At 36.7% G+C, this 12,441-nt stretch overlaps 1 protein-coding gene across 1 annotated transcript; it reads left to right on the forward strand.

The window, feature by feature from the left end:
- The first annotated feature begins 9,531 nt into the window (after window positions 1–9,531).
- Window positions 9,532–11,317, forward strand: gbp (glycogen synthase kinase binding protein). The gene has a single exon (XM_030158714.1). The coding sequence runs from the start codon at window positions 9,639–9,641 to the stop codon at window positions 10,161–10,163; it is 525 nt and encodes a 174-aa protein (XP_030014574.1). The 5' UTR covers window positions 9,532–9,638; the 3' UTR covers window positions 10,164–11,317.
- Window positions 11,318–12,441: the final 1,124 nt, after the last annotated feature.

The following is a 12,441-nucleotide window of genomic DNA, read 5'->3' on the forward strand; positions in this document are numbered from 1 at the left end:
TTTATAGGGAATTCCTGAAGCACAGAACGAAAGAAAAGAGAATAAATATAAAAGATACAAAAATAGATTGACAGCAATTATAAGAACACATAAAAAAGCCTATTATGATAAGTTGTTAGAAATACACAAAAATGATATTAAAGGTACTTGGAAAGTGTTAAATGATATGATTAAAAAAAGTAATAAAAAGAATTTTGCTACATATGTTGTTAAAACTGGTGACACTGTGGTGGAAAATACAGAGGACATCGTGAATATATTTAATGATTTTTTTGTTAATGTCGGTCCTAATTTGGCAAAAGATATTACCAAGTGGGAAAAGGATGATAAAACCTTTAATTTTGCTATTGAAAACAATAATTCAATGTTTCTTGGTGGAGTTTGTGAAAGTGAAGTGTTGGAAGTGGTCAGGAAATCTAAAAATAAAAAATCTACTGATAGAAATTCCATTGATATGACACTCATAAAACAAGTGATAAACAGTATCCTTCAACCATTCACGTATATATGTAACAAATCATTTCAAACAGGTACTTTTCCAGAAAATATGAAAATAGCTAAAGTGATTCCGATTTATAAAAATGGTGATAAGCACATGGTGTCAAATTATAGACCGGTGTCACTGTTACCACAGTTTTCTAAAATTCTTGAGAAACTGTTTGTAAAGAGGTTAGATGACTACATAGACAAATATAGGATATTAAATGATCATCAGTATGGATTTAGGAAAAACCGATCAACATCTTTAGCAGTAATGGAATTTGCAGAAAATATAGCAACAGCGGTGGATCAGAAACAACATACTGTTGGTGTTTTTATTGATTTAAGGAAAGCATTTGACACAATTGATCACTCAATATTACTCCGGAAATGTGAAATGTATGGTATAAGAGGTGTGACGCAAAACTGGTTAAAAAGTTATTTACAAAATAGGTCTCAGTATGTATCAATTGGAAATACAAATTCACAACTTAGAAACGTAACATGTGGGGTCCCACAAGGTTCAGTTCTGGGACCCAAGTTATTTATACTTTATCTAAATGATATCTTTATGGCATCTAGTAAGTTAAAATTTACAATATTTGCAGATGATACTAATTTGCTTTATTCGGGAGTAAATATGAAACAAATATTAGAAATTGTGGAAAAGGAATTGAGCAAGTTAAAAAAATGGTTTGATGTAAATAAGTTATCACTTAATGAAGATAAACAAAATTTATGGTTTTTGGTGGTGCTAGGGGAAGTGATGATATAAAACTGAAAATTAATGAAATTGAAATTGAAAGGGTGTATGAAACAAAATTTTTGGGAGTGATTATTGACCATAAACTCTGTTGGAAACCACAAATAGAATATATCAAACGCAAAATGTCCAAAGCTGTTGCGATTCTTTATAAAACTCGAGACTTGTTAAGCAAAAAATGTTTGCATATGTTGTATTGTTCACTTGTAATGCCATATATGTCATATTGTGTGGAAATATGGGGCAATGTGTATAAGACTAATTTAGACCCAATAATTAAACTCCAAAAAAAAGCTATTAGAGTCATAAACAAAGCTGGTTATCTCCAATCAAGTAATCCACTTTTTGTAGAATCTGGTTTGCTAAAATTTCTTGACATTGTATATTTAAAAACAATGGAATTTATGTTTCACGTTAAAAGTAAAAACCTTCCTTTTTGTATTCAGAAAATCTTTAAGTTAAGAAAAGGACATTATAATTTAAGAGGGATGTTTGTGTTTGAAAAGTGTAAAGTAAGAACAAACGTTAAATATCACAGTGTTTCAGTTATTGGTGTCAAGCTATGGAACGAATTGAAGGATGAAGTGAAATTGTGTAGCTCACTGTTGAGTTTCAAAAAGAATTTAATTGGTCAAATTATGAAGGGCTATGAAAGTAATATGTTTACAAAATAACTTATTACACTGAATGTAGTATAATTTAAGTTTAAGTATTTATCTGTTACAACTTAAGGTGTGGACAATGGACTAAGAGTGTAAATAGGAGAAGCAGAAATAAGCCTCCGGCTTCAGCTTCTTCCTTTTTCAGTTACAAAATGTGTTAATTTTATGCTTGTTTGTTTCTTTTTTAATATGTAGGTGTTTTGTTTTGTTGTCTTTTTATATGTGTGTGTTTTGTATCTTGTATTTAACTGAAATAAACATTCATTCATTCATTCATTCATTCATTCATTCATTCATTCAGATGTCTGAGCTCCTCACCCTGTCTCTAAGGCTGAGCCTGGCCACCCTGCAGAGGAAACTCATTTTGGCCGCTTGTACTCGCAACCTCGCTCTATCGTTCATTACCCAGAGCTCATGACCATAGAATAGTTTGTTTGTAACTGAAACCTTTTCCTATTTTTTTCCTAACCTGTGTGTGTGTCTGCTTTTGTTTTCTAAAGCAGTTGTGCCAGACTTTTGTTTAATGACAATTACGTCTCCTGAAACCAAAAGCAACTTAAGTCACTGTTCTTGTTTCTTTTTGTCAGTAAAACAATATACTTATTCACACACTTTATAAGACACATAATGCATGTAGGTGCAGGTAAAAGGCTCTTACTGTTCTGTTCTTGAAAGTTTGTTTAATATACGTAAAATGTAAATTTATTTGGCAACTTTAACAAAATCTTTTGCAACCCCACAACCTACTGTTTAGGAATGGATGGTTTACAGTAGACAGTATGACAACAAAACATTTCCATATGAGTCAATACTGATAGGCTAATTATTTCGTTACATATAAGATTATTTATGACTTTCATGGGTTGATGGTTATTTGTGGTTTTACATTATTTGTAAAAGACAAAATAAGAATAAACCATGTAAACGATACGACTTACAGCAGTGCGGTGTTGTAGCTAGTTGTTAGCGCTTGCCTCTCAGCTGGAAGCATTTACGTATTTTCCCGTCGCTGGGTTTCCTCCATGTTTCCAGAATCCCCCCACCATCAAAAACATGTAGATATAGCTTAATTCTCCTGTCAGTGCCTTAACCAAGGTAGTGGTGAAGATCTGGAGTTGATCTATGGGCACCCTCAGTGGCAGCTCACTGCTCCCTGTTTGCTACAGCTAACAGCTAATCAAAATGCTAAAGCTAATAATGCTAATAGCGTCTGTATTTAGATAGTAAAAAAGAACAAATTCCCTACAGAGATATTAAGGTAAGTTAACATTTGAAAAACAAGATATAAGAGTGTAGAAATTAGGAATATACAATATATAGTATGTTTAAGCTACAAAATTGCTTCTTCTCCACAAACTGAAGAACAATGTGAACCAGTGTCAAACTCATTTTAGTTCAGGGGCCATATACAGCCCAGTATGACCTCAAATGGACCAGACCAGTGAAATAATGACATAATAACTTAAAAATAATGATAAATTTAAACTTTTCTCTATATTTTAGAGTGAAAAAAGTTAGTTTAGTGTTGTATGTCACCCCTGAACTAAAATCATTTTAACACCATTGTTAATCTCTTAAGTGTAAGGTATGCATTTTACAGATTCATCCCATGAGCTGGATTGGACCCTGTCACCAAAACCCACCCGCAGGCCATAGCTATGTTTGACACCCCTGGTATAAACTTGGCTTTACTGTCAATCCATCAGTCAGGTCCAATTGTATATTTATAGCTTTCATTTGTATTAAATTTGTTTCTCATAATTCAGTTGTGCTCATGTTTCTATGTATGTTTACAAGCCCACACAACACAAATAAATCCTGTGATATTACTTCCTGCCATGTGCTCCCTCCTCACATTCCTCCGGGTAAGAGAGATGTGTTGAAGAGAGCGAGCGAGGCAGTGAACTAATGCCGTCCGCTCTCTCTCTCTCTCTCTCTCTCTCTCTCTCTGAATGGAGGCAGCAAACTCGGTGAACTCGAGCCGCTGGCAGAACTCCAACTGCTATCAAAGTTGATCCTCTGGCTGAAAGGCCTGTTTTCTTTTCTGTGAGGCTCGGCCGGCCTCAGCAGCTCCACAGCCTGTATGAAACACAAGTGAGGACAGACAGAGTCGTCCTCACAGAGGTTTTACAGCAGCCACCAGGGGTATCTGACACATTTATATTAAAGCACAAAACCTGATCACGCTCAGTGTAAACACGGAGTAAAGGTGCAAACAGGATTCATCCAGATTACAAACCATCAGAGGTTTCATCACCATCAGGCTGTTTGTTTTGGCTGCCCTAACTGTATCTATTGGCCCCGCCCGACTTTACTGTGACAGCCAGCCTGTTGCAACTGAAAATGTGTCATATTGTCACATAACTTTGACCCACTTTCCACTCAGGTTTCACTGGTCATCAGATCATAAGTAGACACCACATGTCGACAATACAAGTGTAGAAGACAGCGCTGGGTGATACAGATGAAAATGTTATCGCGATAAGTATTCCAGATAACACTGATGATGATTATGATAAATATCAGTATTTTCTAATACTTTAAAGGCATGGTTATGGTCCTGAGTGAAAGTTGAAGAAACCAGATTGGTTGGTTGTGGTTTTAAATGATTAGTAAACCACAAAACAAGATGGAAATGATGTGAAAGATGCAATGAGATTCATTTTTATTTTACTTTACTCTTTCTACTACACTACTTTTTTTTAATATTACTATACAACATGTGTATTTATATACCTCTACATACTTGCTGTATTATAAAGTATCTTCTATTCTATTCTATTCTATTCATTTTCTGAACCGCTTAGTTCTCATGAGGGTCAAGGAGACACAAGATATAAACATATCAAGAGGGAGATTATGTAAAAAAAAAAAACAAAAAAAAACACAACATATAAACAATACATAAGATACAACAACAATAAAACAACATAAAGTGTATCTGTGTATGTAGATGGTACTCGGGACGGTACTTTCTGTACTAAACCAAACCCTGGTATCTTTGCCAAAATGTAAATAGGTATCTAAATATATCTACAAAACTAATAAAACACATACTGCACGTGATGTTGTATTTGACAGATGCAGATGAACAGCATTAACCACTGACGCACGAGTAACAACATGTGACATTTTACATATTTGTGGTTTGCAGGGATGCACAATGGGAACATTTATTTCCAGCATCTGTGTTGGTTATGTCTCTCCTTAAACAAATATGTTCTGCTTTGTTTGAGCGTCACTGTTCTCTGGAACCATGTGGAGATTTGGACTGGTCTCTGGTGGTTTCAGAATGTCTCAAAATTATTGAATTGCACAGGTTTATATTGACCATCATTGAAAAAGTCAATAAATATGAAGAAAAATATCAAGCATTTATTCAGAGATGTTAAACAGTGAATACAGCAGATTGAGCCTAAATAATAATAATGATATAACAGGAGTTTTAAAACAACAGAAAATAGACAGTGTTTTTTTGGCAATGTTATTTACTTACTATTTTCAGTTTCTGTAAAAATAAACTTGGCGGTTTTCACATCTTGGCAAAACAGGACAAAGTGAGTTTTGTAAAACTTCAGAAATACACTCTGCTCTGTGGATCTTATAACTAATCATTTATATATTTGTCATTTTGTTCTGTTTTTCACCTTTCTTATCTTTTGCATCATTTTTGTCTTTTATCTGTTTTCTGTACTGTTTAGTCCTTTACTTCTTTTTCATCTTGCCTTTTATGTATTTTGCCTCATTACATGTTTTGCATTGTCTTCTTCTATATTTTGTTACATCTTCTTCCTTATTTTCATCTTATTGCATCTCTTAGTTCCGGTTTTATCTGCATCATGTCGTTTTTGTCTTGTAACTTTCCAACTTGTTTAGTTTTTTACCTGTATATATTTTTTATCATGTACATTGTGTTTTGTCTCATGACATATTTTAGGTTAGATTAGAGTGAACTTTACTGATGACTATGTGAAATTAAGGAAATATAAAAGCATACAGTCCCTGGGTGGGCTCAAACCACCAATTTCAGCCAAAAGCACTAATCAATTACACCACTGAGACTTAATTCTGATGTATTTTTTATGTATATTTTAGATTTTGTTCTGTCCTCTACATTGTCTTCTACACTGATTTGACTTTTATATAATTTTGGGCTTTTTAAAACTTTTATCTACTTTCAGTCTTGTTTAGTCTTATATCACATTTTCATCTTGTTGTCTTTGTCTTGTTACATCTTTTCCATCCTGTTCTGTTACATTTTGTCATATTTTGTATTGTTTTCATCTTGTTCCATCTTTCATGTTTTGTTATTTCTTTTACATCCTTTTTTTTCCATTTTCTGACTGAGCTACATTTCATGAAATAAATGAATGAATGGATCACAGTATTATGTATTTGACTCTTATAGTTGGTGACCCATTGAAAATACATTTGGGAAAGGCAAGTGTTAACAGGATATAATAATTAACTGTATCCAGATTTGTGTTTAGATATGAAGAACATTTAACATCTCTGTTGAAACCAGAGTCAGTTGAAAGTATGAGAGAGTGTTGTACTCCTCCTTAGGTTCAGCTAAAGTCCATGTTTTCCTCTTGTCCATATGAAGGATTAGTGTCAGAAACACAAACAGAGCCAGGATGAGGTCACCTTCATGTGAGAGCAGCTGCTCCTAGTGCAGACAAACAAGAATTGTGTTCTAATGGAGGCAGGCCTGTTTACCACCTCCGCTGAGTCACGTACAGGAACACATGAAAGAATGAGGAAGTGTGTGACCCACTTTCCTCCCTCCTCGTGCTGTGGACGGGTTGTTCGGTTCAAAGGCAAAGAAAATAGTAGTAGAGGCCTAAGTACAGGAAGGATGTTTCCAAACACAACACACAGATATGGGATTGTCTTGTTTATGTGGACAGTGCAAAGGAGATTGTTAACAGGGTTTTACTTTGCAATTTTGGAGAGTTACAGTGATTTCCCAATTTCTGTTTCTGTGTTAAAAAGAAAAAACATGAATGACCAGCAGGGTGTGGACCCACAACTTGTACTTTTCCACTTTTCAGAAGTTTTGTTTCATCTGGTGCTGCAATATTGGTATCTGTTACAATAAGATGGTCATTTTAATATGTAAAAGTCAAAACATCACAGTAGTATCTGTTATGTCCACTGTGAATACATTGTGGGTTTTTATTCATTTGATATACACGCAGATGAAGTTAAATGTGGAAAAAGTCCAGAACAAGAACATGTTTTAAGGGAAAATTTGTAAGATAAGGAGTTAAATCCTTTATTTATTAATACTCCATCAACAGTTTCAGTTAATTTTTGAACATGTCAAACTGAAGAAGAAGATGGCTTCATCAAATTTTCAAAAGTGTGATTCTTTTAGCAAAAATACAGCAATATATACAAAAACAACACTATACAACACAGTCAGAAAGTTCAATACCACATTAGGTCATGGTAGAAAAAAAATTTGAAAATCCTACAACAAAGACAATGTTAAAATTCTATCTATCTATCTATCTATCTATCTATCTATCTATCTATCTATCTATCTATCTATCTATCTATCTATCTATCTATCTATCTATCTATCTATCTATCTATCTATCTATCTATCTATCTATCTATCTATCTATCTCTCTCTCTCTATATATATATATATATACATATACATATATATATATATATATATATATATATATATATATATATATATATATATATATATATATAATACATATATTTTTTATGTTCCACATTCCTCATCAGATACCTAACAGTACACCTAAATATAGAAGAAAGTGCTAAACAATCTCAAAGCTTATTGTAAAATATAAAAGAGTGAAAGTTGAAGCTGTAAGCAGCAACATTACAGTGCAGTGTTGACATAATGTTACATGTAAACTAAACTTTACTTGAGTTAAAAGTAGAAGAATTAAAAAAAAAAAAAAAAAAATCAAAACATAATTAAAGTACCAAAACCCAAAGTACAGAATAACCCTTTTGTAAATAATATGTATGACTGGAATATAATTATTGATTCATTAGTAGGTTTGTTTATAATATTGCAGCTGATGGAACTTTGTAAAAATCCGTCACAATTTATTATTACAGTTACCTGTAACAAATGTAATGGAGTAAAGACTATAATCTGTACATCTGAGGAGTAAATACACAGGTGCAGGAAATGAAAATACTATACTACTGAGTAAAGCACCTCAAATACGTAAATGCTGTACTGCAGTAAAGGTCAGCTTTACTGCTGGAGGTTACTGCTTGTGTCTGTCTGATAATCGCATGAAACTCAGAAGTACAAGGTTGTTGGTTACTTTATTTGTTTTACTCCAGTCTTAACTTTACTGCTCTCTGACACACTATAAATAAAACACACCATTTAAAAAAATGTATGTTTGTGTAATTAAACAGCTGTAGACATTTTAGGCTTATGTGGCTAAAAATGCAATGAGAGTGATGTAAGATAATGCTGCAGGAAGTCCTGCATAGTTTCATTTACAGCCAAGTGGATTCCTGTATGACTGGACGGCTCCTGCTTCACTGCCATTGAGACACACAGGAAACCTCAGTGGGGTGCTCTGATTGGCCGCTGTGCCACGTGGTAGCAGTGATAGTAGCTCCTTATATGGCCATGGCGGCTCTGTCTTTGACTGGAGTATCAGGTTTAGCCTGGCTGCTGTTTCTCAGAAACAGAAACGAACACTGTGTTCTCACAGATACACTCACCCCTCCCTTCTGCAACTCCTATTGTCACTGTATACACCGAGGATACTGCTTCATGTGCACAAATTAGACTCACACCCATTTGTATGGCCTGCATCCACAAGTTCAGACATAATTTACAGCCTAAGGTGACTATTTACATGTAAAGAGCATAGTTAGTGTAATTGATTGCAGCACAACCCTGTTATATGTGTGTCAAGACAAACTGAATGCAAAGCACAATTATGAAACAGGTCAAATTCTAAATCGTGGTCTCATAATTTCTAATTTAGTGTCTGCCAACATTTTCAACTAATCAGCATGCACACATTTCTTTTTCAGAATTTACCAAATACAATGGTTATATAGATCGAGACAAAACTATGAGCTGTAAGGCCTTGCCCAGATGGAGATTGTGATGTCTTACATAAATAATTCAACATTGCAATGAGATGTAGTGCGTTTTAGTATGAGCGTACGTGCACGTGAATGTTCTTCTGCACTTGATTATATGAAGAGATATGTCAAATGCTGTGCTTATGTGAACGTGATTTCACCATTTTCATGTACTAGAAATGTGCGCTTTGTTTGTTTTGCTTGAACAGACAGCGGCAGACAGTTATGAGTTATGTAATGTCCATTTGGAAGGAGCGGACCAACGTCGGAGTGAGATCAGGTTGACGCGGGAAATTGGGGTAGGAAAACAGCACCTGACACGTACTTTATGGGTGAAATAATTGTTTCATAATTTGAGAAAATGTGGTGATTTTGTATGATTTTAGCGAGTCGAGGGTTTGTGTGAGTGCGGAGTGGTTTATTTTGGTTGAATATCCCCCCTCCTCCCATGTGAAAGATGGTACGGTCCAGGACACGTCACCCATTGTTTACAAATCAACTCCGGTTGTCGCTTACTGCTGAGCGGCGTGGTGAGAGCGAGGAGCGGCTCGGCGGCTCTCATTCATCCACAACCTTAAAAATACACTTAAAAGCACCCACGGAACTCCGACACGTAGCTCACAATGCCTTGTCGGAAGGAGAACTACATCTTTCTGGAGCAGTCCGTCACCGTCGACTCTAAAGAAGTGGACGCGCTGGTGACAAAAATCGGCGAGGCGCTGCAGCTCCATAACAATAGCGGCGGCCACCAGAAGACGGTGTCCGTGTCAATGTCCTGTCTGCACGGGCTCACCACGGCCAGCACCACCGCCGGCGGAGGAGTCAAACCGGCGGCCATCATCGGCGGTAGCACCGGTGTGGCGGCGGCGGGGGTAGTGCAGAAACGCAACAGCTGCTGTATGCGGCTTCGGAGCCGGGGACACCGGGGCAGCAGTAGGGCAAGCCCGTATAACATCCCCGGATCTAGCGACCAGGAGTGGGACCAAATCAAACCGTGGAACAAAAAGAGGATCAGTGTGGAGGACGACGACCCGCATCGGCTGCTGCAGGAATTAATTTTATCGGGGAATTTGATAAAGGAGGCCGTGAGGAGGCTGCAGTTCTCCGCCGCAGACTGTGGGGACTGTTCGGACAATGTGCCGTGCTGATGCCGTAACGGACGAACCGGAGCCAGGGGAAGGGGAGCGGGGATTAGGGGATTCCGCAACGAGACCCCCCCTTCTCAACCCTCTCTACCTCCATGAGACTGTACACACAAACTGTTTAGAATTTAATTTCAATGGACTGGTAGCTAGGTTTTCTAATTTTCATGAATTTTCATCGTTCGTGTAACGTTTGTTGGCTAGCAGTTAGCCTAGCTAACGCACTAGCCGCCCGGCTAATGAGCCATGTTGTTTATGTTTGAATGTCTCCTTGTGGGTCAAACCACGTCCGGGGATGCAGTGCGGGACAGGTTTGAGCCACCAAACACATTTATGAGCCAAAAGGGTATTTTATCTCGTTTTAGAGGCTAGCATATTTCACAGAACAGCTTTCACAACTGAATATGTCTCATTTTTTTCCCCTCTTAATCGACAATGACAGTGGCTGGAAGCTATTTTTTTTTAATTTACAGCTACATCCCAGAATGTTGTTAACTTTTCTTTCTTTAAAGGGGGTTAAATGGAGGTTTGCTCTGGGCTGTGTAAACTAGCCATTCCCTGCTTTGGCAGAGTATGTGGGGGTTGGGAATGTTTAGTACTATTTGATTTTGTTTACAGTCTAAATGCTGAAGGATGTGCCCTATTCCTGTTCACTCATTTCATTTAAAGCCCATTTTACCCCCTGAGAGGCTTATTTCACCACTTTACTTGACCTCCAGTAGCCAAGGCAGTGAAATACACCATATATGGGGAAAAATCAATTCTGGCCTTAAGTTAAAGCAGAATTAAAGCCTGGACAACACTGTATCTCTGTTGATGGCAGCTCTACATTTCTATTTTCTCACAGCACCATCAGACATGTGGACTGGGGAGCATGGGGAAGAAGAGAAAACACCCTTTTCTCACGAGGCTTCGGCTGATCTGTAACTGTTTGTTTGTGATACTCGGGGTGGGGAGGGGGTTGACGGTCAACACTTTTTGTGGTGCTTTCACCTTTTGAATTCCTCCGTGGAGTTGAGTTTTTGTTTTTTGTATTTGATTCTTCTCTGTGTAAAACAAAAAACCCATGACTACTTCGTAACGGAGTATCTGATATTGTTCCTGAGTATTCAGGGTCTTTTTTGTTGTTGTCTTAATAAACACGTTTGTTTTTCCTATAAGCTTTTCCTTTCCTAGTTTTATTCAGCCCTGGAGGAGAAGTTTCCAGTGACTTCTCTGCCTTGTTTTGTCACTTGTCCTATATATTTAAATCTGGAAATGAGGTCCTGCTGCCTCCTTTGGGCCTAGGAGTGTGAACAACGTGGTCTTGAAGGACACATGCTCACTATTGGCCTATAAATACCCCCCACCCATCCATCCACCCCCACTCCACACACTCCTGGCAGATCACAGCAGGCAGGCATGACAGCAGCCCTGAAAAACATGTTTTCCTGAGAGCCAGTCATGGTTCCTGCACATTATTTGTGGCAGCTCCCTCTGCTGTCGCCGCTCAGTTACTGAGTTTTCTGTGTCGTCATCCATCCCAGCAGCAGCAGATGGAGCTGACATCATGTTTTGGGTCTCTGGGTGGATGATTACAAGGCAAAAAACTGCTGAGATTACACATGGCTGCTGCGTGTCAAAGCTTTTATTTCAATTCTATCAGCTCGGTTGAGTGTGTTTCATCTCCATTTATCAGGATTAGTGAAATAAGTGTTTTAGGGACAAAAACCAAGAAAAGTACCTTCAGTTTGTTTTTGATTGTCCATATTTTTTGGATTATTCAACTAATCCATTTGTGTATATTTTGCATCCTAAAACTGCAGCTGTTTAAAAAGAACAGGGACTGAATTATATTCAGGTTTCTGACATTTTTTAGTAAGTATATATAAACAAATAGACTTGATTTGAAAGAGATGATGGAAAAAAAATCTACCAAACTGGTCAGTTTTATATATATAAAAAAAAATGTCTTTATGGCAAAAATGTGTTTTTATGGTATTGTTTGGATAAAGACAACCCATTCTCTGATTGTTCACAGATTTCAGATTCCTCATCTTATTTAGTGGAATAAATGTTTGATGTCACAGTCTTTAGATTCTTCAACTATAATCCGATTGATTACATATTGCAGAAAAACATTGCAGTAATGATAATGATGAAAACATGATCTCACTGTTATTTTTCTGCCTCAATATTGGTGAAGGCTCAAGAATTCATACATTAATTACAACAAAACTTTATGCATAGGTTAAAATCACCATATCCAGAGGGTAGAAAGTTGACTTCACAGACATCTGAATGT

The sequence above is a fragment of the Sphaeramia orbicularis genome, chromosome 16 (assembly GCF_902148855.1).
Source record: "Sphaeramia orbicularis chromosome 16, fSphaOr1.1, whole genome shotgun sequence".
Lineage (NCBI taxonomy): Eukaryota > Metazoa > Chordata > Actinopteri > Kurtiformes > Apogonidae > Sphaeramia > Sphaeramia orbicularis.

What these genes read in the sequence shown, in the direction of transcription:
- gbp (XM_030158714.1), top strand. Translation starts at nt 9,639, where the DNA reads ATGCCTTGTCGGAAGGAGAACTACATCTTTCTGGAGCAGTCCGTCACC.